The sequence below is a fragment of the Colias croceus genome, chromosome Z (assembly GCF_905220415.1).
Source record: "Colias croceus chromosome Z, ilColCroc2.1".
Taxonomy (NCBI): Eukaryota; Metazoa; Arthropoda; class Insecta; order Lepidoptera; family Pieridae; genus Colias; species Colias croceus.
Window position 1 is genome coordinate 12,847,505 of NC_059568.1, and position 27,527 is coordinate 12,875,031.

The 27,527-nt window shown below is 34.6% G+C and overlaps 1 protein-coding gene and 1 long non-coding RNA gene across 4 annotated transcripts; one reads left to right on the top strand and one right to left on the bottom strand.

Annotated features, from left to right (window-relative positions):
• The first annotated feature begins 106 nt into the window (after positions 1–106).
• On the top strand, positions 107–3,409 carry LOC123704937. Its single transcript, XR_006753229.1, has 2 exons — positions 107–255; positions 2,511–3,409. It is a non-coding gene; the product is annotated as an uncharacterized LOC123704937 (long non-coding RNA).
• LOC123704929 (SPARC-related modular calcium-binding protein 1) lies at positions 3,097–27,527 on the bottom strand. Of its 3 annotated transcripts, none has more exons than XM_045653434.1 (13): positions 27,489–27,527; positions 27,079–27,219; positions 24,746–24,917; positions 23,382–23,600; positions 10,604–10,657; positions 9,603–9,808; positions 9,342–9,468; positions 8,019–8,084; positions 7,410–7,516; positions 6,660–6,852; positions 6,079–6,172; positions 4,101–4,357; positions 3,097–3,575 (listed from the first exon to the last, which is right to left on the bottom strand). In XM_045653434.1, exons 2-13 carry the CDS (start codon positions 27,154–27,156, stop codon positions 3,496–3,498), a joined length of 1,653 nt encoding a protein of 550 aa, XP_045509390.1. In that variant the 5' UTR covers positions 27,157–27,219; positions 27,489–27,527; the 3' UTR covers positions 3,097–3,495. The 3 variants fall into 3 exon arrangements, with proteins under 3 accessions (XP_045509390.1, XP_045509389.1, XP_045509388.1); XM_045653433.1 differs by having other exon boundaries at positions 27,443–27,522; XM_045653432.1 differs by having other exon boundaries at positions 27,079–27,524.

The following is a 27,527-nucleotide window of genomic DNA, read 5'->3' on the forward strand; positions in this document are numbered from 1 at the left end:
CAATAACATGTCAAAACCGCGACGTCATAAGCGACCTCTCGTGAAGGATATTAAAATTAAAATTATGACATTAATTCCCTGAATACTAAACCATAAAAGGAAACGTTTTTGACATAAAACTCATTTTTACAAAAAATGCAGTTGTGACGTTATTTCTCCGGATGTGCGAATATGTAATTTCAAAATAAGTATTCCCGGGGAATTCCCGACAAACAGAGACAGACCCTTTTTAAATGAGACCATAAAATAGTTCTGGTAAGTACCTAATTGAAGATTCCTACCAAGCCTATAATTTCGTCAGTCGCCTATCTTGACCCTAGTCACGTAGACACATGTATTATTCACTGCAAGCGCGCAAAAATTCACGCTCTTAAGTAATTAATGTACAAAAAATAATAATTTACGAGTATATGTGTTGTTACATAAGTACATTCCTGAATATGAATGAATTAGATTTTATTGAATTATAAATTATTTTGGATTGTTTTTAATATGTATCCGGTCTCTCATGAACCTTTGTCCCGGTTTTTGCGAAATGTATAAGTCCTTATGCTGTAACTAAACAGCTTTACATGCACTTAACTCAATAACTGGTCATATTCCTTTCTTTTTAACAATACCTATTTTAAAATTTCTAATTGTTATGTCAAGAATTTTAATACTTTCACCTGTACATTTGTATGTAAAACTACTTCTTTTATACTAGGTTTTTGACCCACTTTGAATGGACAGACTTAATTGAAAACGCTTATTGAGAATTGGTGACAACACATTATCTTCATGAGTTCATCTTATACTACTGTGTTTTTAGGGTTCTGGGTTGCGTACTGAAACGGTAAATTGTATGTCATAAACCGTGATAGCTAGAAAGCTGAAATTTTCACAAATGATGTATTTCCGTTGCCGCTAGAACAATAAATACTAAAAATTAAAAATATATATATATATATTAAGGGGGGTTCCCATAGTACGGAACCATTCGTGCGCGAGTTCGACTCGCATTTGGCCGGTTTTTTAGTTTTTAAACTTGTTATTTACTAGGCTTTGTCAGACAGGACTCGTACTTATGACGCCGCGCTATGACGCTAAGATGTGTTGTACTACCATCGTAGAATACCGTCAAACAGAGCGCTGGCGCTAGCAGTACGCAACGCTAGGCAACGCTCTGTCTTTAATGTCGGGTGTTGTATTTTTTTACAAATTTTATTTTAGCGTCGGAGTTAATAGGCGTAAAATAATTATAAAATACTGCACAATGACCGAAAATTTTGATAGAATTAGTTAGAAAATATCCATGCTTATATGTATAATACGAAGGATAGTTCGTATAAAGATGTACAAATTTTTGGGATGAGCAGTTCATGTAGTTCTTCGAATAAATCTTGAGACATAAGAAAATATGTAAAAACACGATCTTCATGTGATGCAAGCTCACGACACAAATGATGATACCTACTCTCCTAAATCCTTTCTCTTTTGATTGATGTCGTGCACCCATACTCTTTTTCTCTGTGACCGTGATAAAGCATATAAAAGTAATTATTCTTCCACATCTGAATCACTCGACATCTCCATAACGAACAAACTTTTCACACTGCTATCTATCTGCACTACGCTTTGGCGAATGGCGAAATAACGCGCGCTAAAGCGTTCTGTTTGACGAAGCCTCGCGCGACGTTAAAACAGGACGCTATAACGCTCGCATCGCTAAAATACGCGTCCTGTCTGACAAAGCCTTTATTATAATAAAATTAACTGCGTTAAAAACAACCGACTTCAAAAACGGAAAAGTAAGAAATAAAAAAGATTTGATATTATTAATTACTACATATTATTTAGATGTGCTATTTATTAATTAATAGGTTTGAAGTCGGTGCACGGGCTTAATACTAAGTGCTTAGTGTTTGGCACCGACTTCAAACCTATTTAATAAATAGCACATCTAAATAATATGTAGTAATTAATAATATCAAATCTTTTTTATTTCTTACTTTTCCGTTTTTGAAGTCGGTTGTTTTTAACGCAGTTAATTTTATTTAATACTTTTTAGTGTAATTTTCAACACGAATCAAACGAGCCCAAACTCGATAAAGTTGAGTCAATATATTACTGAGTTCCTATGGCTCCTTCCGATTCCATCATCAAATCAGCTCTATGTCATGATAATGTTTCATCGCTATCCAATTTACACACTTATACAAAATTTCAGCTCAATCGGTTAACGGGAAGTGAATCAAAGTTACTTGCTACATTCCAATTAAGTCATCGAGTACAGACAAAAATGCTCATAAAATAAAAACTACTGGGCCTAGCCGAATAAAATTTTTATGGGACCAATTCGACACCATCCTGCATCGAACAAAAAAAGAATCACGTAAATCGGTTCAGAAACCTCGGAGTAATCGGTGTACATACATAAAAAAAAAAAAAAAAAAAAAAAAATACCGGCCGAATTGATAACCTCCTCCTTTTTTTTGAAGTCGGTTAAAAATGTACTCGTTCGTAAACAGGTGTTGGCGCGAGACGGTCAGACCACATCGACGACATTCTGTTCGCCGAGTGGCGGCGCTGCGAGCCCGAGTGGACCTCGCTGCACACCGACGAAGTCATCGTCAAGAACCAACTCTTCGAGAGCATCTTCCAGAAAATCCTCACCGAAACCATAGACGAATACAAGAAAACAGTCCTCGCCAACAAAAACCCCCTACAAGTCAATGTCACACTCTAAGCGTGCAATATAATGTTATAGCTCTAGCGTAATTCTTCAGTTAAATGTAATCCACGTTATATTCCACGTTGAATGTTCGTTGTTCTAGTAGAAATGTGTATTCAAACGTCGAACAATTGTTTGTTAAATTATTTATTTTAGCGATAATATTGGAGAATATCACATAGTGCTTACAATTTATACTCGCTAAATCTATAAATATAAGCATGGTAATATTGTATTACAGTAATAGTTGCATGTTGCTAAAATATTATATAATGTTTTTAGTGTAATTGATATCGCTTTTGATGTATAGTCATTATTATATTGATGAAATTGTGTATGTTGATACGTTATGTATAAATTTTGTTTTGTTAAAACTCGTTCTCTTGTTCAATATTACAGTATATTGTGATTATAGATTTTCTTGTGGGCATTTATATAGTTATACCACGTTGTTATACATATTTTGTTTTCTTATATACTATATCTACTTACAAAAGCGAAGACATGTAAGTATTAAAACTAATTACAAACAATTTTTAAACAATAGTAACGAGACTAGTAAAAGCCTACAATTATCTACAATAAATTATTTTTCCGAACTTGTAAAATACTTCCTAGGATCAGTCGCCGAGTTTTGTAGAACAAAATTTAGTTATAGTTCCTTATTTTATACAAATAAAGGCCATTTTAACACTACACTGGTATTTTTTGACCACTGACACTACGTCGTGTGAGAGACACATAAATAAATATTTATACAGTAAATGTTTGAGATTCGTAAATCAGTCGTCTGCCTTCAGGATTGACTCCAAGGGATTGGGACCTTTTCTCCGTGGGTTCGACGGCACCTTTGGAGCCTCCGCTAGAATAGAAAAATAACATATTTATTATTTACGTGATAGAATAATTAACATTACTTCTGTTATAATATCAATCTTTCATGAAAATAATATATCACAATTCGTAAAGCTCAAGCAAAAACGATTAAAATTAATGAAAATTCCCATCTTGAGTGGGAACATTAGCACTTTAAAATTAGAATAAATAGAAGATGATATTTTTCTTTGAGTATCAATGGAAAAGTGGAAAAGGACTTGAATACCTACTATATTCCTTACTATAACAATTTTTAAAGTGAAACTTTTATTACATCGTCTCAAACTTTTTGGTCTGTGTAGCGCATGTCGCGTGACGCACGATAATAATACGATACGATACGATAATAATATCGTATATATTATTATCGTACAAATACGATGTCTATAGTGTGAAAAAAAGTTTCACTTTACCGTGGTTTCATAAAAGCACACAACATTTTTTTACAGTAGTAATATTATTTTATCCAAATATCCATGCAAACCATCTATAACCATAATAAGAAACTCACTAGTAGACCCATGAGAAGCCTGCGTGACTTCCAAACAGGCCATCCATTCGGTAATACTGATTTTGGCATCATGGTTCACGTCACAATATCTCGGCAGTTTCCTACCACACCGCCTCAACTGTTCCACAGAAGATATGAGCTGATGGAAGGACTTCCATTCCCGTCTCTCAAGGGCTTTGTTCTTGTCCTTGTCGAGCATCACGTACGTCCAGGTTGCGGCTTGCTCCTCTTTTGATGCACCCCATTTTACCATTTCGCTGGAATTATTAACATGTATTTTAAGTTAATTTGGCTGGCTATTAATAATAATAATAAAAATTTATTTTTCGAGAAACAGGTACAGCATTATGTTCAGACCCTGACCTTCGAATTAGTGGTAAACTGTGTTTCGAAGGCTAGTTTCTTCCCAGTCTTTATATCTATATTATATTTATATGTTTCTACAAACTCACAGTTTTATGTTTATACAGTAATTTAAATAGATAAAAGGAAAAAAAAATATACCCATATTTATACAAAAAAAAAGAAGAACAGACTGAAGCTAATATTTCAATTTTAAGAAGTCATTCCCGTTATAAATATTGTGTCCATGTATCTGTTCGCATATATGTGTGTGTGTGTGTGTGTGAGTAATTAAGTAGGTGACATTTTTTTTAGTTCAAAGTTGAAAGGCGTCTAAATGTTAGTTGTTCGTCACAAAACTAAAGGAAATTGGATTGGAATGATTTAGAATGTATTTAGAAATAATTGGACAGAATATCACTTTTTTTTTTTTTTTTGTATGGTGTTTCTCAATGTTAGCCAGAAGGGCTTCTACATTTTAACGCGGACGCGGGGGTGAACTGAAGGTTCACCCTGGTAGCGACATGCACAAGGGCGTCCCCCCTTGACGGGGACCACGAACCTCGGCTTGAGCTGTCGCTTGAGTGGAGGAGGCCAGAAGGGCCCTAATCGGACGGGCGCTCACCCGGGTGGGCGCGGGAACGCGGAACAAGGGACCTCGTCTTCGCCGGCGAAGACGGTGTACGCTTTCTGCTGTGGTGTGTGCGGTGTCGCGGTTTGTTCGACGTTGGGCTTCAATCGCCGAGTCTAGCCGTGCGTTGGCTTTGGTAATATCATCGTCGGAGTCGTCCAAGACATGTCTCGGCCGCCTACGACGATGAGTGGGATCGGGTTTCGCGACGTATGCGATGGCCTTTGTCACCAATGGGTTGGGGTGGTTTTTAGCCTTGTCGAAGTAGCGCTTAGACGCTTGCTTCATCCATTGGGCTATGGTGGGGAGTTCTAAGTCCCTATGTAGGTCCACGTTACGCACGAACCAGGGCGCTCCAGTCGCTGTTCTCATGAACCGCGACTGAATCGTCTGGAGCTTGTGTATGGAGCGAATATCACTTTGAGAGATATGTCTTTGTAACAAATCATAATGCAATTCAGAAGCGATAAATATCCAGTTGAGTAATAAGCAATGTTTTTTGTCTTAAAAGTTAAAACAATTAATTGTTTTTAATTAATTGTTTTCATAAAATTCCCTCAATTCAGAAACCTTTGCATCAAATGTAGAATTCATTTTAAAATAGGCGAAGCGAAGTGTATGAATTGGTGTTTATTTTGCTTTAAATAGTAGTTAATTGGAATACAAAGGACAGATATCTACTTTGTCTTATAGAACTTAATTGCTTGTTAAAACAGATCATTAATATTACTTAAGCCACTGTGTTATTACTGCAGTGACTTGTAGGAATGAATTTGTAGTTTATATCACAAGATCCTTGTTTTCACCGTTGTTTAAAGCACAATAAACTCACTTTTTAAATCAGTTAATGGTGTACCTACAACAACAACTAGTGAAAGTTGTCTATTGTTTTCAGCTAATAAAATCGTGTCGGCAACTTTGAAATTGCAGATAAGAATTGAATGGAAGCTTTTGAACTACTTAAGAAGGTTATAAATAGAAATGATAATAGCTTTGTATTCTTACCCAGGTCCGGTTCCATTGATAGATGTCGTCATTTTAGAAATGAAGAAACTCATTAAGTCGCGTAAGAAGTGCGACTTCATTGGTTCGGGACATCCTACAAGTACAATTGACAATATGTTACGTGATAAAGATAGAATAACTCAATTTTACAATCAGGTTTAAAACTAAGAGACTATTAGTGTATGTCTCAATCATTTAAAGATTTCCAGCCCCCCTAGACAAGTGGCTTTCTATTAGCGTAAAGTTTGATAGAATAGATTATGAATGTATGAGATTGACGTAAGCTGACGATACATTTATCTACAGCTTATGTAAATCTCATACATTCATAATCTCACCATAATCTATTCTATCAAACGTTACGCTAAACGAAAGCCACGTGTCTAACCCCTCTGATCACACGATAAGATGTCAAAGTGAGATGGCGTAATTCATATCGTGAGCGAAAACGAGCCAAATATAGCAAAATGTGGCTAATCAACGCTCTGGTTTGGCAAAGTAGCACTGCGCGCGCGCACCGCCCGTCGCCCATACTCTCCGGTACATATAGCACCGTTCTACAAGCTTCCTGGAGTACTCACCTCTCATGGGGCTAGCGTGTTGTGGGGCAGAATCACAATCCGGCTTCCTGTCCTTCACCGAGGAGCCCGGGATCGGCTTGCCTGTGTCCTGATGCACGCACCAGCAGTACCCGGTGGAGCGGTAGCACTGCGCCCGAGCATACCGCCCGTCGCCCATACACTCTGGTACGTAAAGCACCGCGCTACCGGTTTTCTGAGGACAAAGTATCGGTCAATAAAAGACTGTAGCTTTCTACAGACTTTCTGGACGCACAATGTGCAGGAAAGTAGTAAATTAGAGTTATTAACAGAGTATATAGAACTGCGATTGCCGATTTCTGAATTAAGATGGACATAAAAGGAGCACCAAAGAAATACAATTGCATTTGCACAGTTTAGACATGAAATAAAATCCTCGCCATGACATGCCACACATCAATTATTATTCGCAATAGCACAAAGTAAGCAGAGTTAAATTAAAAGTCCACAAGCAGAATTCACAGGACAAGAGAAAATACCACATCAAATTAGTAACATAATATTAATACCAAGTATATGTACAATAATTAATTATTATTAGGCATCTGATATTACGTTATTTTCCGCCCAAAATAATTATTGTAGTAGAAAATGTCATTTTACCTTCCAGATATCTTTATTCCTCCCGGAACACATGTTTCAAGAGAGATACTTTAAGTATACCCAATACAACACAACATAAACACACTGGAAAATATTACTTATTATCCACAATTCATTCTATTTTGATACCTGTTCATCCAGAACTGCTTGCCGATCGGTCAGACAGTCGTTGGCTTCATCTTCCCTCGCCACGGAGCCTTCTGGCGCGAACGAATTGCGCATTATTCCTGGCAAAACTGGACAAACAAATCTTATTTTGAATACTATGTTTTAGTCGTGTTTTTATACATTTTGTATTCTTCGTTACCTACATTTTCCTACCTCTCTTTCTCTTTTGCCTCTATCTGGTACATCGCCTCGTATCGTATTTGGTCGTCGAAAAAAATGTTGTAAGGGTTGTATTTATAATATGTAGGTACGAGGGATTGGTGAAATAATTTCATTTTTGAGAGTTAATCATAGCACACTTTATTTTCAGAATAGGTATAAGATTTTAGTTTACTTTCACAGTCTGTTTGATTGTTTCATTTCTACCTTTGTGAATCAACCTAGTGGGGCCTCTAATTTGTGTTTAGGAACTTTATCCGCTCTTCACGAGACGACTCTCATAGTTTTGATGTGACCACTATAAGTCTTAAAGGAACATGAAAGTCCTATCTTTTTGTTCGGTTTATTGATGACTTTTTCATGCAGTATATTTCTCTTAAAACTACGCTTTAAACCCCGCTTTTATATTACCTGCACTGGGATCAGGCGGCGGTTCCTCCTCATAGTCTGGTTCGGCCTCCGGACCGCTGTCGTCGTCTGCATTCAACGACATGAAGAAACGGAGAGAGACTATATATTATTATTATGTTTGCACATATATTAGCAAGTTTTGGGTGTGGATATGAGTGTGTTAGGTGGGAAGTATAGTAGTGAAGACGGTAATAATTACCATTTGAGGAAAATAACTACTATTAAAATAATAGTGGCTAATAATGTTACGCAGCAATTGATTTTGTGATGACTTGAGCGTTGTCAAGGGACATCCGGATGGAACGAAGTATTAAGTTAGAGACAGACAGACAGAGAACTGCAGAGAACCACGCGCACGCCGCGGCCGCACGGCTTACAACTCTAGCAAAAAGTGTCGTGACAACTTTTCGTAAGAATTTTTTCCGTCTAGCCCCCTTTCACAACGCGCGATAAGGAACTTCCATAGGGAACTTCGTTTCAACTACGTTAAAAACAACCGACTTCAAAAACGGAAAAGTAAAAAATAAAAAAGTTTTTATGTTATTAATTACTACATGATAAATGTGCAATTTATTTAATGTCGGTGCCAAGCCAATGTAAAACTTACCGGCTTACACGGGCTTAATACTATAAATGCTTACAGTGCTTATCACCGACTAATTAATAAATACTCAATAGCACATCTAATTATTATGTAGTAATTAATAATATCAAAACTTTTTTATTTTTTACTTTTCCGTTTTTAAAGTCGGATGTTTTAAACGTAGTTATTTTTATTTAATACTATTAAGTGTATTTTTTTTAACGAATCAAATTATCAAACGAGCCCAAACTCGATAAAGTTCAATAAATTAATTACTGAGTTCCTATTCAATCAGCTCAATTCATCAAATCAGTTCTACCTATATCATGATAATTTTTCATTGCATATGTATACAATTTACGTATGTACCTATACAAAATTTCAGCTCAATCGGTAACCGGGAAGTGAATCAAAGTTACTTGCTAGATTTTCAATTATGTCATCGCGATCAGACAAAAATGCTCACAAAATAAAAACTACTGGGCCTACCCGAATGAAATTTTTATAGGACCAATTCGAAAACATTCCGCATCAAACAAAAAAATAATCATATAAATCGGTTCAGAAACCTCGGCGTAATCGGTGTACATACTATGTAAAAAAAAACATACCAGCCGGATTGATAACCTCCTCCTTTTTTTGAAGTCGGTTTATTAGCTATTACTTTAGTTGAACATGTAACAAGTGGTTAGTTCTACATATTAAACTAGTACACTAGTACGTATTGTCAAGGTACTCACAGTCCGGTGCGGGCGGCTCGGGGGTGGCCAGCAAGCAGCCGGCCCACTCCGCGCGCGCGATCTCGCCGTCGCCGTCCCCGTCGCAACCGCGCGCCCAGGCGCGGGCACATCGCTTCGGTTTTACCACCTTTTTAATTAAAAAATGATTGATTAGTCGTGTCATTACTTAATTATAACCAGAAAATTGCTAGTATAAAAATATATTCGAAATGCAAAGATCGACAATTCTGTATCTACATCAAAGTATTTTATTGAACTGACCTTTTTGATAAGCCTCCTCAGCCCCCGATATTCAGATTTCTGTAGCGTGCCGCTCCTATCTCGGTCAAGTTCTCTGAATTTCCAATCGGCCACAGAGCGCGGGTCCGCGGCCACCCCACCTTGCTCTGAACGGGCTCTTTCAAACTCCCCGCTAAATATTTTTATAAGATTCCCATTGAACTGGGCCCGATCTGCGCGCGTGCAACCTGATAAACATCAAACGCTGAATGTAGGACGCGGTGAAAGAAACGGCGTATACATCTGAATTCGATGGCCCATATCTTTGGATCTCTTTGTCCATTGTACGAAACTCTACACTAGGTTTAGAATACATCGCTTTAGCAAGAGATATGCAAAATTCTTTGTTTGTGCACTATGAATCGTGTGCAACCAAACGTATAAGTTAGTAATGTTCTAATTCTGTAAAGATGTTGCGTTTTTTAAAATATGATTTACACCCAGCTGAGCGGTATTACTATAAGATACATTGGCTTTGACCCATGTTCTCACAGTTCGAGATATGCAAGATACAGAGAGTATGGGTCTCATGCTGAGATGTGTACATATGCAGTGTAAATTGAACTGATTTACCTTCTATAACTCAGTAGGGATTCGTTAAAATAGCTTAAGAACTTTGACAAAAGACTATGATATGACAAATTGTATTGTGTAATGCTATCAATGAGAGTCGCCTTTTTCACGGTGGTCGAAGAAACATATCTGCCAATCTAATCATTGACATGTTTCATTACGTTTTTGTACGACAGTGAAAAAACTAACTAACTATTAATTACCACAGTTATATGTACTTATAAGCGAAATCGACAAATCGGTGGTTAAACGACTTTTCGCATCCTTATTTTCATGCTTGCTGTCGTGGTCACGGCATCGCATGCGCATAATCAATCAGTATGCAAAAGATTTTCGTGTTAGGTACTATTTATGCAATGAAAGTAAATTCTTTGTATAATAGGAATTAATGTGAATACATTTCAACTTACTTCGTTTATTGCGTTGACCTCGAACCGAGGAGCGGCGTCTCGTTTGAGACTTACCTGAAATAAATAAAAATGCATGATCGTCATGTTAGCGATGCTGTTTTTTCTTCTCTGACGTTGTTGCACATAACGAGTTCATTTCCATAGTCTTTATTCTGCTTTATTATATTAGTTTTATCATAGTATTTACTTTTTTCACTAAGCGATAAAAAAAAATAAAGTACACACCAAATTAATAACACTTAACGTGAAGATAGCAGCTGGACTTCAATAATAAATATACAAAGACACAAAGTAGTTAAAAACCGATTAAATAAAATGATCCTAACTACCTGCAAGTAAACGATGATTAAATATTTACTCTACAATATGCACATAGACGCGGACGTTCTGAGTAATGGGCGCCTAAAGAACTACATAAATATCACTCGTGACCACAAGTTTTAAATAAAAAAGTGTTACAATTATTTTACAACCATTTCCAATATACCTACATATTTCTGATGAACTAATAAATATATCGAATGAATTTTATAAAACTCCACCATTTATTAAAAATTATATCGTGTGATATTATATCACTTCAAGCGACATGCTTGAAGAAAATAAACTCGATAAAACAACAGATGCGAAAACCGCTAATTAAGTGGTCAGGTAAAATCATATCGTGAGACAATTTTTTTGTCAAAAGGACAGTCTACAGGTTCGAAGAATACCTACACGAGTCCCCATTACAATGACGCGAGTGTGTTGTCCTGCAAGGGGGTCGGGGAAGGAATACTGTCTACTCAACCGGTCTAAGCGACAGTGATGTACAGCATTAGTCAATACGAAAACCGGTAACGAACGAGCTCTCCACTTACGCTTATATTACACCGCCATAAATTATTTAATTGAAAGTTTAAATTGCTTCATTTGCGTCGAGCATCCGAAGAATCCTTGTAGTTTATGTCCGGTGTGATCTGCTAATTATCTACCGTGATTAGTCCGAGTTTTTATAATGCTCACTACAAATGTTGTTATGTTGCTCTTCCACAACGATCATTTAGTACGGTTCATAACTAACCATACCTTTAAATACGATTTCGAAGTCAAATCGAACAAAGAGATAAAACGGTATCGATGTGTGTCTAATAGCCGTTTATAGAGCAGGTTCACACTTCACACTATCAAAAGGGCGGGCGATACAAAGCGATCAACCTCGGCCACAGACATCCCGACGCCCGCACTGCCCCTGCATTATGCAAAACGAAATAAACTAGGCAAACTACCTTTGGAATACCAGTCATTATCTACTGAGCCGTCTTATAGAGTTATTACCGACTCTTTAGGGCGTTACTAGACTATTTAAAATATTTACTTTAAATTATTTTTAGAACATAAGTGTTCGATGCGTGTTCAGTCGATCGCTGTTATAGTTTCGTGCTCTAACTCTTTTCTCCTTTCCGTTATACACCGAGCCGCAGGTACCTAAATTTATAACATCAAAGGTGCGGCGAACCTTCCCAACAAAGCTATTGAATGATGTCTGGAGCGTTTTTTCTATCGTCTCATGGTTCAGACTCGCTTTACCTCCGAGAGAAAAAAAGTCGAGTCCATTGTAATCCGGCGTCGAGCTGTCTGACTCGAACCGCTGTTTCTAAGAAACACCACACTCGTTCGATGCTACCATGGCCGCATGAGATCGAGAATCGAGATAACAACGTGTCAAATTCGAGCACACTAACATCGTGAAAAGTGTTATTCCATCGTCATTCGGGGCCCATTCGTCGCGCTGAATATTGTCTTCATGTTATGACTGCATGCGCGTTTCGATTAAATGTAGTTGAAAACCTATATGTAGTTAATGTGTAATATTATTATGGAATCACATTAAGATTTAAGATTAAGACCTGTTTTTTTATAATTGTTGTATACGCCTGCTGCTGCTGCTTTATGGCCAATTCAGTTTAGGAAATAATGATTAATGTACTTCTGTAAATTGTATTAATTGAGTCATTATTGGTGTGTCTAATAAATAAATAAAAAAATAAATAGAAAAAAAGATTTAAGCAAACTGTAATCTTCAGGCAGGCTTATTTTGATTCATATATCTCGTGCTTCTTAAGAGTAAGTAATTGAGTGTTTGAATAAAAAAAAAATATTGATTTTTTTTATGTATTTTAAAACCTTATTAATAATAATATTGTAATTTATGCAAAAAACTCCAAAAAATTTTTTTTCAATTAATTATAAGCAATTAAAAATTGATGAAATTTAAATTAAAATCACGTGACTATAAACGCGCCATGACTGGTCACCTTGCTGGTCACCATAGATGTGACGTCAAAATGTTTTAGTTGTATACTTTTTTCTTTCAACTGCAATGAGTGAAAACTAACATTATGATGTCACACGCGTCCGGGTGACGCTTCGGGAGTTGTCGGTGTGTTTTCGGTACTGGATTCAAAGACTAATTTTTATTTTGAAATAACTTTTGAATTATTGCAAAAAAAAAATTAAAAAAAATAGTTTTGTTATACAACTAATATATGTATAATCTTTCCATTTAGCACAAAAAAAAAATTATTCAAATACTCAATTATGATAAAAAAGTGCTCAACGCCGCTAAAGAAGTTTTCACTTCAAAAAAATTGTATGGTAGTAATATTATTTCTGAATTATGAGAAATTAGGATTTATTAAATAATTCAAAATATATTTTAAACTTAGATTAGATTTTAAACATAATTGGAACTTAACAAATCCAGTTCGGGATTTATACGTTATTTTATAAATCCCACGATACACACTCGATTTGTAATCGACTAAGCTGCTTAGACAACGTTAGAAATATTATTAGAGTAACAGATTTCTAGCAACCGGGTCAGTATAAGTGGTAATAAATATTTAATTGCCTCACGAGGCGCCGGGCTCCAATTGTATGGAGTCGGTAATTGGCAAGTGAACCGATATAAAGTAACAACTGAAATAGAACTCAACCAATGAACACGATTTCATACATTTTGTAAGGGAAATTGTTTTCCACATTGCAATACTTGAATGTGAATGGCTTTTGTTAGATACCTATGTGTATTATGTATAGCGAATCTATTGTCAAGTTATTTCGTAATCTTTTATCTTTATATTGAACTCGGTAAATTTTCAAGTCCTACAAAGTAAAATCGCAGTACTTGACGACTTGCTAAGCTTTATTTTTGCATAGTTCCCCTTCCTGTAGGATTTCCGGGATAAAGAGTATGCCTATGTCTTATTCTGGGTCTTCAGATATCTACATAGCTAACTTCATTGTGATCAGTTCAGTAATTTTAACGTGAAATAAAAACAAACATCCATCCTCACAAACTTTCGCATTTATAATATTGTAGATTTCAGATCAAAAGTACTCAACGCACAAATACGCTACAAAGTTACGTACCTATAGAATACATTAATTCTAAGTGCAACAAATAGATATTGTGAAGCGCAAAGCCAAGAGCAACATTCAGTTTATCACGAAAGCAATTCATTACGAAGTGTTCCATGCTGAAAGCTCTCACTAAATCGATTTGTGTTTCTCGTGTTGGCAATATTCTTATTAATATTGTTATGTTTATTCTATAAAGTTAAGTCTGTTCGAGCGATCATTAATAGATATTATAATTTATAGGTACAGTTCAAAGAGAAGCTGACAAAACTTTTGCGTTGTTAAGACGAAATACAATCGTGTTTGTGCACCTTTTGGGCTACGCCCCTTGGGTGGAGCATAAGAGCGCGCGGGACGCTTCACGAAAATCCCCTCGCCATGCCACACAACTGAATAGGTGACGGAAACATACGGAACTAACGGAGGTTCAATGAACTTTACTTAAATTCTTATAGTCGCGCGGTTGAAGCCGAGTAAAGCGATCCGGCAACGTCTTTTCGTTGCCGGACCCATCGGACTAGAAAAACGACCTTTGTTCCTTTGCACGAAGGTCGATTTTTTATTGGTACAAGTCTGGTTACAAAAAGTGAGCTTGCGACTAATTTATTTTATGATGAAATGATTTGTTATTGTTAGAATTGTCGCTACCTATGTAAGTTATTTGAAAATCTTTGTAAACAAAATTTACAGTTTTTCGTCGTGGGGACTTTACGTACAATATGATAATAAAAGTACATAATAGACGCTATTTACGTTTGGTTTTTTTTTACATAATATATATCATATTTGGCTAAAATGTACTTTAAGTGCCGTCGAGTTGGTCAACCAAAATTTTTTTGGGCGAAGGTCTATGCCTAAGTAACTGACCCGTAAAATCTTAACCTGCGGAGATTTATAGTTTTTTAGAAATTAATTATTAAATTTTCATAATTTTTCATACAATTTCGAGCAACCATCTTGACATTTGTTTTTTTTGTTGCGTTTCGTTTTTGCAAATACAACTCTTATACCCATGAATTTTTATTTAATTAATTTACATGTTATTTAATGTTTTTAGCCAAAATAAAATTGTTTTTATAACAATTTTATAGTTATTTTTATAGCTCACTTGCTTCAGTTTTTAAAATCGATTAACTTTTACTTTTAGTATTCAAATAGGTAGCGAGGAGCGAAGCGACGAGCGTGTTAGGTTAACTCTTGAACTGCCGCACGAGCCGAGCGAGCGAAGCGAGCGTGCCGCGGTAGCGGCCTGCGAGTGCCAGAAGCGACTTTAGGGCGATTCCCACTCAAACAAAAAAAACTACGTAGGTTAAAACGTACGTACGTAGGTAACGAAACGCAACAAAAAAAAAAACAAATGTCAAGATGGTTACTCGAAATTGTATGAAAAATTATGAAACTTTAATAATTAATTTCTAAAAAACTATAAATATCCGCAGGTTAAGATTTTACGGGTAAGTTACTTAGGCATAGACCTTTCTCCAAGAAAATTTTGGTTGCCCAACTCAACGGCCCTTAAAGTACATTTTTACCTCATATTTATTGAAAAAATCAATAACAAAAAAATATTATTTACAAATTTGATTTTTTTTTAATAAATATATCCGACATTTTGATATATTTAATATCAGATATATGATATATAATAAGATATAATTTTGACATTTGATATATTATATAATATAACATAACATAACAGATATTTTCGAATGCTGGTTTTGGTACTATTTTATTGTTCCAATGTTTATCTTCTTGATACGACTTTCATTTTTTCTTCTTCACCTTATTCCGTAAATAAATATGTCTCTTGCTCGTCGCGCTTCGCTGTTAGAAATAAACATACATACACAAATCAGTAATATTTATTGGAAGATGAAATCTCAAAAAATAACTAAAACATTACTTATCTATACCAATAATAAATAAAATTATAAATAAAAATAAAGACGGAGTGCATAAAATTATAAAATCTTGATTTGTGCGTTGCTCAATTCAGACTTAGTAAACATATTACTCCAAAAAATTAAAATAATATTTATTACTAATTATTACAAGTAAAAATAACTTTCAAATTTTGATTTATGCGTTTCTCAAATTAGACTTGTAAATATACCTTGTACCTAATCAATATATTGGAAGTTGATATCTTTGGACTTGCAGCGGCCGAAAGACATATAAGTAAGCATGATAAACATCAAAATTACCTATTTGGGTTCAATAACTGTAGTTTTTTCACCTGCCTTCGCAACATTTTCTTCCTAATGTTCTCACCATCAATGTTTTGGCCACCAAAATTCACCATGTTTATGAAAAACTTTAGTATCACTAACACTAAATCACGTATGCGAGTAGACAACGGCACCGCGCGAAAAAGTTGTACAGGACTGCTCTCTAAGACGCGTTAGCGTCGACTAACAGGAGGCAGAACGGCTGAAGCGACCGGCCTACGCGCAATTTTGTGCTAATAATTTATAAATATATTTTTTTAAAATTACTGATGTATTAAATGTAAAATCTAATCCCGCACGTCTCTCAAGAATTGAATGGAAGTGGATGTGGATAAAGTTTCATTGATATTACTTTACTATTGTCCAAATGAAATTGATTGACCGTTTAATTTTTAGGAAACTTCACAACGTTTTTCTATCGAGGCAAATTCTTTCAATCGTGTTTCGGTTCCCGCACGTCACTAGACAAACTCTTTAATTAAATAAATCCATAAATAAAAAAAATCAAATTGGTAGTTTTTGAAGAAAAAAATTAATTCTCCGTGAGCTCGAAACGTCTGTTTTGGGTCTCATTTCACCTTAAGCTGCAAAACATCCATCAAACCGCTAATCTCAAATCTCAATAGATCGACATTGAAGCTTGTAAAATCCATACTAATATTCCACTTGTAATTCATACTTCTGAATGTGTATTTATCTTTATTCCATTTGGCAGCAATTTACATGTAGCTATTTAATGTCTTTAAATGAATTGGAATATTTCTGTGAGAATCCACGAGTGTCACAGCATGCTGAAACTAGTAGAAAATAAAATACCTATGAGTAAAATTTCTGGAATATCATCTAAACAAATTGTAAAATCCACATACAAATTACTAATCTGCGTTTAAATTGGTTTGCTTGTTTTTCGAGTGTTCGATTCGAATTTTTCTTGCACTGAATCATGTTCCAATAATAAATAATGTGTTTCTCTATCTTCCCCGTCCCCGTTGTTAAATATTAACTGGAGGATCGTGATCGGGTAATTGGTATGCCTGAAAAGGTGAGTGCTAAATCTAACTTTAAAGCCGGAACATAATTCAAGAGACCTATCGATAGAAATAACCACAGAACAGTAAAAATAACTGTGAACTACATTCACATTTAAAACCGTTTTTGTCGCTGCTTAATAAACAAATCTGATATTTGTTAAACTCAAATACGAAACGAAATAACGAAATCATTAATTCTACTATCTTGAAGAAACAATCTAACCTACGAACCTAAGTTCATGATTATTAATATTAATGTAAATACCAAAGTAATAAATTCGTTATTTAACGTTTTATTTATTTTCCCATAACAGTCGGCGACATATAACCACAATATAACGTAATTATGTAAGTCACAGCCGTCATGTATAATTAGGCGTTTAATTAAACGTCTAACCCTTTAATTAAATGGCGCCATTGATTATCTGATTGACTAATTATTATTTATATGGCTAACAATTGCACAGCGAAACGACTCGCATAGAAACGGCTGAGACGTGAAAACACACGATTTCATCTGCACTAATGCAGCACACGTTATGCAAATAGCAATAACCTCTTGTAATATTTTGAGTAATATCAAGTGTAGTGAAAAACAATTTTTTTACGAGATAACCAAGCCGCGTAAATATCTCTAAAATAATCCGAATTTATATTCCTCAAATGGGTGGCTACGAATATTGATTTAAAAAAAACCTACAATTCTTAACAGTTTTTGATATCACGCCACATTCCGCGCTCAAAGGTTCAGATTCTCATTATAAATGCATGAAATATCTATTTTATAACTGAGTATAAAAGTCGAAGACTATTGAATAACGGCAAAGCACTGCGATTCACATAAACAGATATGCATAAAATTTTAATGTCCAATTCAATAGGACCATTTGCCGCCACTTATAATAGATGGTCAAATGGTCAAATAAAACGATTTGCCTTTCTTTTCTGTATTTGAATACAAGTGGGCGCGTCTGATACTGGAAATCGGAAACGGTACTGGAAAGTTCATAATTTATATCGGAATTAAGTTTTATTATCACTACTAGGTATATACTAAGCTCGGTTTCAAACAAAGGTCTGTTTACAGTGGTCAGTGATACATAAATTACATAATATTGATCATGTATTGATCTGTTTTTTGTACTCTGTGTTATATATTTTCCTAAAGCTCATCTATTACGAAAATGGTTTCGGTTTTAGTTTAATTATTAGTTTAAGGATTTAAACATTTTCTACTCAAATCGATTATTATAGAAATTAAAGCACGTGAAAATCAATTTTTCATATTGCGTGCACTAAATAATAGTATTTATTTAAGCAATAGGTATGTATTGAATAGTGCATTCCTCGTGTGGTAAGTTAATGCACCTATTTCATATTCTCTTACTGCTGGATCGTTTATTACGGACGTGCTTTCTCGTGACGAGACTGCCAAGTATTTTCTTTGGTTATTAATATTAATTATATAAATCTACTTCTTATTTCAAGAAAATATTACCCGATTCACTTGTTATATTAAATTAGCTGCTCAATTTATAAATAAAACATTTCCAAAGCACTTATCAAAGGAGGAGGGCGACAGCAAATTTATGAACAAACAACATTAAAAGTCCATTTGATCAAAGAATTCTTTTAACCCAGACCGGAACGGACACATTCCGAGCTAAAAAAGCGTTTTCGCTATCTACCAGATGATACAATCAACAAACACGTATATAAGCTAGACTCGCCGGATATTATCAGAGCACTCAAAGAGCAATAGCCTGTCTAGGTCACGAACGTCGTGACTTAACAGCCGAAATTTTACCTCACATTTATTAAAACTAGGAGGTTTTTAATTCAGCAATCTACTTCAGATTTTGAATAGCATTGCTCTTTTTTACCCGCTTTTTAAAACTGAAGCTGCCAGGGATTAAATTACAAACGTATCTCATATGGAAATGAACAAGATATAAAAAGCTAGAAGCTTTATTAATATAGGTATCAGTCTTGACAATGAGACGTCCTCCGCAGGACATCGCCCTGAGTGTTCTGATAACTGATTCTAATCGGTATCTTCCACCCAACATTTATTTAATATAACTAGAAGATGACTATAAATCTCGATAAATTGAGTAACAGTGGGTCATCATGTTGCCACCAATTTAGATTACACTTTACAATATTACTCACGTTATTGTTAAGAAAGCATGACGTTTGAGAAGTTATTGTTTTTAAGAGATTTATATAAAATAGCATTTATTATTTACGATTATCAGTCTAGAAATTACAAATAAATTGAATATGAATTATATGTAATATAACACAAGTATAAACGAACATGGATTGTTTTCTAGAACTGAGCAGCCTTAATCATAATTTATCTATAAAACAAACATGCCAAATGCCAATATCTTCCATTGATTTAGTATAATTATAAATTAACGATGTTGTTGTTTTGTTTTAGTTTCCATCTTCTTTATTTTTTACAGCTGATATAAAACATATTTAAAGAGACTTCATGATAATAAAAAAAATAATACAGTCCCACAATCCCAGATATGAAAGACAATATCCATAATGTGAGTCAGACAGTTATTTTATTCAAAAAGGAACAGTATTTTTGTTGCAAAAATAAGGTCAGGTAAAAACTGGCGTGACTCAATAACTTTAGACCTGCGGCGACTTTATTTTGCACTTAATTCTATCGAAGAATTTTGATTAAAGGCGGTCCTCTTGTGCGCTCACATGAAATCGGTCCAGTTTCATCAAAGGCCCTTTAATACTAGCCGCTGGCGACATGTGCGTTTGCATGTTTTTTATCTTGTTTCAATTCCCAACTGCAGACCTTATTACTATTTCGACATTTCCTTCCCTTCATGAGACATTGTAACTATATCAATGTCGCCTAATTCAATGATAGGTACACCGTAGGTACAGTCAGCAACGAGAATTGATCAGAAGATTATAATATGCTAGTTCTCCCGTCTCCCTTGTTTATTCTACAGGGTTACTTGTAAAACACCAGCAACCTCGCAGGACAAGATAGCTAACATCATAAGTAACAACATTTGTTCTACGACTATTGGCATAACGCAATAAATTATTTTTAAATGTATTTTTAAGCTTTTATTGTACTCTCCTAACATTTGTAAGTCTATGTTCTATTCATTATCGTAAGGACGATGAGACGCCCCCTTCCCCCTCCTGTTCGCTTCTTGTTTACGTATTTTTTGGGATGCGCGTAGAGTTTATAATATTCAAACGGAAAATTAAATGAATATTTATTTTTGTATGAAAATAAAATCTAACAAATTATCAAAAGTCGTAGAACAAATGTTGTTACTTATGATGTTAGCTATCTTGTCCTGCGAGGTTGCTGGTGTTTTACAAGTAACCCTGTATAAAAATGCCTAAAAATAATATTAATTCAGGAGGAAGAGTGACCACCGGATTAAAAAAAACTGGTAGAAGAAATGTTTTATATCACTAAATGGCTAACATTGCTTACAATCTTCTTTTGCCGACTATATATGTCTAGTACAAACACGTTGTTATTACCTTCTTCCGCCTCCCGGAGCCCCTGACCCCTTTATATCTATCTATATATTAAGCGTTTACTTCTCAAAATATCAACTCAATAAACTTTTTTGGGCACACACAACATGTCGAAATATTATTTTATCCAGTTATAGCTATCCGCTCACCGCATAAATTTATTTATAGCCAATAAAATAGAGCCAATCCTCTGATTTATCCGTTATTGTTCTTATAGTGTAAGTTATTATATACACGAGTAATCTGTTTTCAATCTCATAGACAGTAGACAAGGAGTACATACTATGTATATTTATAATAGGTAATGGATTGCAGAAACTAAACGCCATCTTGAAGACTAAGAAGATAAAGCTATAATAGTACAATAAGATACTGCGTCACTATCACAGATCCCTGTTTAAATGTTTTCACAAGCAAAAAACTAAATGATTATGCATAATTCTTAATAATAAATAATAATATATAATTGCAAATAATGAAATCTGCGTCAGCTCTTGCTGATTAGGCACCCTAATAATTGCTATTGATTTATGAATCATGTTCCAAATTGAGACGAAAAATATACAATTATTTTTAAGGACGATAAAAACCCATGGAGGGTTGTCGCGTAAAAACCACAGGACAGTTCTTTGGCATATTATGATTATAATGTACCTACATATTATGTATTTTGTAAAATTAAATTGTAAAACTGACATGATTAAAAAGAGCAACTATGGAGTTTCTTGCCGGTTCTTCTCCGTAGATACTGCTTTCCGAATCGGTGGTAAATGTTAAAATATGTAATGACGTTTCAAAAGTGCTTCTAAAAGAAGTCTAATTGAATAAATATCATAAAATAGTTTGGAAAATCCAAAAGTGCACGCCTCATAATCTCATCCTTTACAATAAAATTGATTATATAATATATATACACTATAAATATAAAAAAGAAATAAAATAAAACAGTTGGAAAAGTAAAGAAAGCGGTACCGTAATAATTGAGCTATTTTTATTGTGGCCCCACCTAGATGTGAAACTGCGCAGGTTTAAGGGACTGACTACCAACTTATTTTTTTAAACCTTGGCTTATAGTATAAAGAATCGAGTTTATAATGGTGAATTTTGAGTACACTATAAATATAAAAAAAAATATAGATAAACTAAAATTATGGAGAACAGTCGATATTTTTTTTTTGTTTATTTAATAACAATTAAACCACATCGAATCAGACCCTGAAAAATGAAAGGGTTCTATTCCTGAGCATACTCAAGCGTAAGAGAAAAAAAAAGACTCGATTAGTAAAGTATTTCGGTCGCTATCGTGTTAACAAGAAAATCCTCCGCACATACAGACACACGGACGTCCAAGACAGAAGTTTTTTAAACTGTTTTTTAACTAGTTTAAATAACAAAAATGACATCAAAAATATCATGAATGTTAAAATAGTGTTTTTTCTTAATATGTGTGTGTATGTATTATCTTACAAGTGCAATGTATGATACATAAAGATATTTTAAGTTTGAAAAATCAGATGTTTTGCGCGAAGTGACAGTAGTACCCACCTCAACGCTTCGCTTATGAGGCGTGCAATAAATGTTTGACTTTGAGTTTTCTTTAACAATTTAATAATACACCGCAACTGGTTCGTCACTCGTTTGCAGACTTTAAAGCAGAATTATACACTTACATAAAGTGACTATTTCAACACTTCACGTCTTATATCAGAAAGACATTATTTATCTTTGAACTGGTTACCTTAGAAAACATAAATCAGTCACCGGTCCTGGGACTTTTTTATTGCTATAAGGCGAGTTTAGTTTTTCAAAACACTCTTAACTGATATAGGGAAAGATTTCAATTTGTAATTTATTGGATATATTGACGGGTACAGTCAAAGACGCTGTTCGGTGAAATGTAAATTGTAAACATTGGCTTTCATCCGAGCCTGTGTTTACATACGATCTTGAACGCATTATTTATAATTTAGCGTTAAGTAGAACAGATGTTTAGAATCCGGGATAGATCGGATTTTTGAGTATTATGGATAGTTCCTGCACAATTTTAGCTTGAAATTTTCCAAGAACAATTTCAGTCACTGCATAACACTTTATGCTAAGTATTTTAACGACATTGTTAATGGGACGTTACCCATGCACATAAAACAAATCTATCTACTTAAAACCCATAATCTAATATGAACGTGTTACGTAAATTATTCTCACTTCAATAAGACGGTAAATAAAGTGGTACACGGGCTCTTTTAATATAAAGATAAACAGCAAAATGCATTTAAACCTTTTAAATACCCGATTTCCATTAATAATGATGACCGTTAACATTCAAGCTTGAAAACTAACAAATCACTTGATGTGTAAACCTTGCAACAAGCTTGTATATGGGAGTTGCGACTTGCGACCGTCCTCTTTTTTGTTTGGTTCGTGTCGCTATTAAGACCCCAGATGCGTGCCTGCCAGCCTTCCCTAATCACGCCCGTATCCCATAATTGACTGATACTTTTCCCCATCACTAATTCGACTTTGCATGAGCATTTAGTAACTGAGATTATTCCCAATTTTAGTTTCGATTCGAAGTCTTACCGGGTCTCGTGCAGTCGGGCCTGCCGTTCCTTACAGCGGTATCAGGGAGGGGTTTCCCATCTGGGGTGACGCACCAGCAACCAGCGGCCGCTCCAGCAGCCGCACATTGCACTGCGGCGTATGTACCGTCAGCACGACACTTCGGCACGAAGGCCGCTCGCCGACCGCTCTGCGCGTTTAACGCATATCGCAGAACCGTCAGGCAAGACGATTGACCATCTAGAATTAAACAATTAGATGAGATGGTTCTAGCGTGTGCACTTTTAATTGGGCATGCTTTCTCATGCGTTAAGATACGCTGACGCAATTTTACTAAATTTAAACAGGGGTGCTTAAAAAAGGTTCAAATGTCTAACAGCGTATCCGAACAGATGTAAATTAAGTGGCCAAAATGGCCCCTAATAGATGAAAAATATAATAGGTATAAAATATCGTCCATGTATATATAATAATTATCTAAATATCTATTAGTTCTTTATCGCTGAGAATTAATTGGAACACAAAAACCTTAATAATTATGCTCTAAAAATTTGTTTCACAGAATCCGTACGGAGAATGGATATTCAAAAGGATTGCTTCAATAGATATCGCGATCTAAACAATCATCAAATAGAATATGCCGCCAAAGCTCTGCTTGGAATTCATAACAATGTCAGTGTAAATTAATGTCTGACTTTAGAAACTTAAAATAAATTAAATCTTAGCTAAGTATGAATTATAATTCAAATGATATCAATAAATGCAATTTTAATATGAATATGAAATATGAAACTGAGTGAAACTGTATTAAAATTTATGTCTATTTCACAGGATAGGTACTGGGTGAAAGGAACTAAAATATTTTACGTTTTCTAATTTCTTAGATCTATAATATTTAGGTAATTGATTTGATTAGGTACAAATATTAACAAGGCGGTTTTAAAATTTATGTCTCCGTAATTAGATTCATATCAGATACATCAGTGATAGAGAAATCAATTTCATATCAGCTTAACACAAGAGTATGTATAATGTATAGATGACCTGTCGCGTCGCGGTCGTTTGTTGAGATTGATTTAAAATTGGCAGCATGGGTATCGATTTATAATGAATCGCTCGGAAAGATGACGATAAAATACTAATTGCAGATGTGTTTCATATTGCAACTTAATACATTAAACGGAATGTTAAGAATTATTGTCGTCTAATTATAGAAGTCTGTATTACCGCATGCACTCGATAATTATATAAACATACACTTATTATATTCGTAATAGGTACCTATTACGATATTTGAACCTAAAGTATTTTGTTGTACATTGCGTTGAAAGGTTTTCACAACTTATTTAACACAGCGAAGGAAGTCAAGCTTAAAATAGACTTACCAATACAAGGGCCTCTATGAGCTACTGTGACCGGCTCTCCATTGCACTGAGCCTTCATAATGTGGCACTTGGAAGGGTAAGTCCTGCCATCGGTGCCGCAAATAACGCGATTGCTGTTCCCTGTATTTGCCTCACATGCTGCCACTCGATGCAAGCAGGAGTCACTGCCTGACTGCAACCATTAGAATAGCTGACAATTGTGCAAACCGTATTGCTAAACAAATATCGTTTGGATACACTCGAACCAGTTTCATTCTAGCTTAGAATCTTACCAGCAGACACTATCAGACATCCTAAATATGATTCCGAACCTTTAATAAACCTAGATTAAGCCAATATGTGTAAAGCGTGCAACATCAATCCAAGTGTAGTACCTATCTGTGTAAAAACATAATATGGTTTATAAATAAATATATTTTCATTTTTTTTTTCAATAACATGACGTGGTGGCCATGTTACGTAAAATACATAAAAGGCTGATTTATCCAATAAATAGTTAGATAAATTTATCTTCATTTATTTATAATCAGGAAAGGCTGTGAGTATATCGCGGCTATTTTTCCTTATACTGGGATATTGAGCGTTTTTCATTTATATTCAGTTCGCAGCTATGGCAATTGCGTAAAGCTTGCCAATTTTAGCTGGCAATCATTACGATATGGACTTAAAGTTTATATATTTCTACCGATAACCATTAGACTTAGCACTTGAATCTTAAGATGGGAATATGTGTAATAAGTATATCTAATAACGGCCTAATGAACTGTGACATCAAGTTAATGAAGAATCATTGTAAGCTTAACAAGGTCTTCCGATTCGATTCATGAATCACGGATATGATTACTACGAAATGGTTATGTATGGGATGTAACAAGTAGATGTCTCATTCAAAAGTATTGGTATTTATTGTAGTTAAGTGATATCATAAATAACCAGTCGCTTGCGCTGGGGCTTAACCGGAATAAAAAAAAAACATGGTCGGATCAGTACTTCCGAAGATTAGCCTCTTTAAGCATACAAGGCATTTAATTATCTTTATCCCGTTACAATGTTAAATAATTGAGTTACTTGAAATACATTTGGTAGGTATGCGAATAGAAGCCAGAAGGAAAAGATACCTGAAGAGTGAAGCAATTAGACTACGTAATCAAATTATTAGAATTATTCCAATTTTACCAAAAAATTTGCAAGAAAATTGTTTATTACAGTTATAGGTACCAGCTGTTGTAGGTAGGTTTCCGTATTAAATTTGCCTAGAACAAGGTACCTAGGTTTAATTTAATTTTTATTTGCCTGCTTTTAGCTGCGCTCCGCGGTTTCATCCGCGTGGCACAGCTCCTGTTGTTCTGGGCTATCTAACACCGAAATAATTTTTCAAATCGGACAGCCCCCCTAGCCAAGTGGCTTTCTGTTAGCGTAGCGTTCAATAGAATAGACTACGAATGTATGAGATTGACGTAAGCTGTAATTGACGAAAGCCACTTGGCTAGGGGGGCTGTAGTTCCTGAGATTAGCGCGTTCAAACAAAAAAACAAACTCCTATCAGCTTTATCGAAATAAGTAGGTATAGATTTTTTTTTAAATAGCGACGTTATTGCGAGCTTTCGGTTGTTTTCTTTAAATAAGCTTATCCATAACTCACAGGATGAACTTGTGCATTCAAGATTTTACCAAATGCCCAATTAAAAGACTCCGTCGCTTACTGTATGTGCTGTAACACATTAGTGATTTTAATAAGGTTTTTCCATTATTATTTTTTTAATAAAATAGGTAACTTAGTATGTTATTTTCCACATTGGTAATTCATGGGCATCGATTGTTATTTGATAAGATGACTTTATGAATTCGCTGTTATAAAATACATACCTAATTCGCGTGGCTTTATTAGAAAATATTTAAATGGAGACGTCAAAAATAAGTACCTATATTAATGCATTATCGTTTATACCATCAATTATTAAACCTATGTCTAAATCAATGAAAAAAGTACTTAGATTAGCATAAATCACTAAAGTATATTTCGACTCGATATCCATAGTCCAATGATTAATATCAAGTTCTAGTTCATGAAGATATCTCATCAATCAAATACGAGCAATATATTTCAATTTTATTGTAGCATATAACGATTGTTAAAGTTTAAATTAACAACAGTGATGATAACACGCACAGCTAATGAGTTACTTAATGAATAACATATACCTACCTAATATCAAAATATACGTAACAATTTCTCTTTTATGTATCCAGTAAATTACTATAAATTATAATATAAAAGCCTTTTTATTATTTTTATAAACATGCAAATAGGAAAAAAATGTTGATATATTTACCTTTTCATCTGCAGCTTCCGCAACGTAATAAATTAAGTTAAGAAAAAAATAATTAAACACTAGGTCATTGATATTCATACTGCTAGATTATAAATATTTAAAATAAATCACTAACTAATAATTCCAAAATAGCTTTACACTCTTTTATAAAATGAAACAAAACATTTATCAGTTAAACGAACTGTAGTCTTTTTAGACATCATATTGGCATATTCATATTATTATACTAAATCATAACGCGCTTTGTTACAAGAATGGTAAAGCAATAAATTAGAAAACCGTTGCAAACACGTTTGCCGGGAGAGAGATCGAAGAGTTATGAACAGAATAAACTTTAAAGCACATTAAGGATATATCCCGGTACCGGATCGTCTAACTACGAGCAAAAAGCGCACACGCACCCCACCCACCGTTTAGGTTGTAAACTGTACAGCACTGTACAATGTACA

Excerpts from the sequence above, each read along its gene's own strand:
- LOC123704929 (XM_045653434.1), bottom strand. The coding sequence starts at position 27,156 with ATGAATATCAATGACCTAGTGTTTAATTATTTTTTTCTTAACTTAATT. Across the intron at positions 9,809-10,603 it reads AGGTCAACGCAATAAACGAA|GTTGCACGCGCGCAGATCGG; the intron begins GTAAGTTGAAAT and ends GATGTTTATCAG. Across the intron at positions 6,173-6,659 it reads ACACGCTAGCCCCATGAGAG|GATGTCCCGAACCAATGAAG; the intron begins GTGAGTACTCCA and ends TTGTACTTGTAG.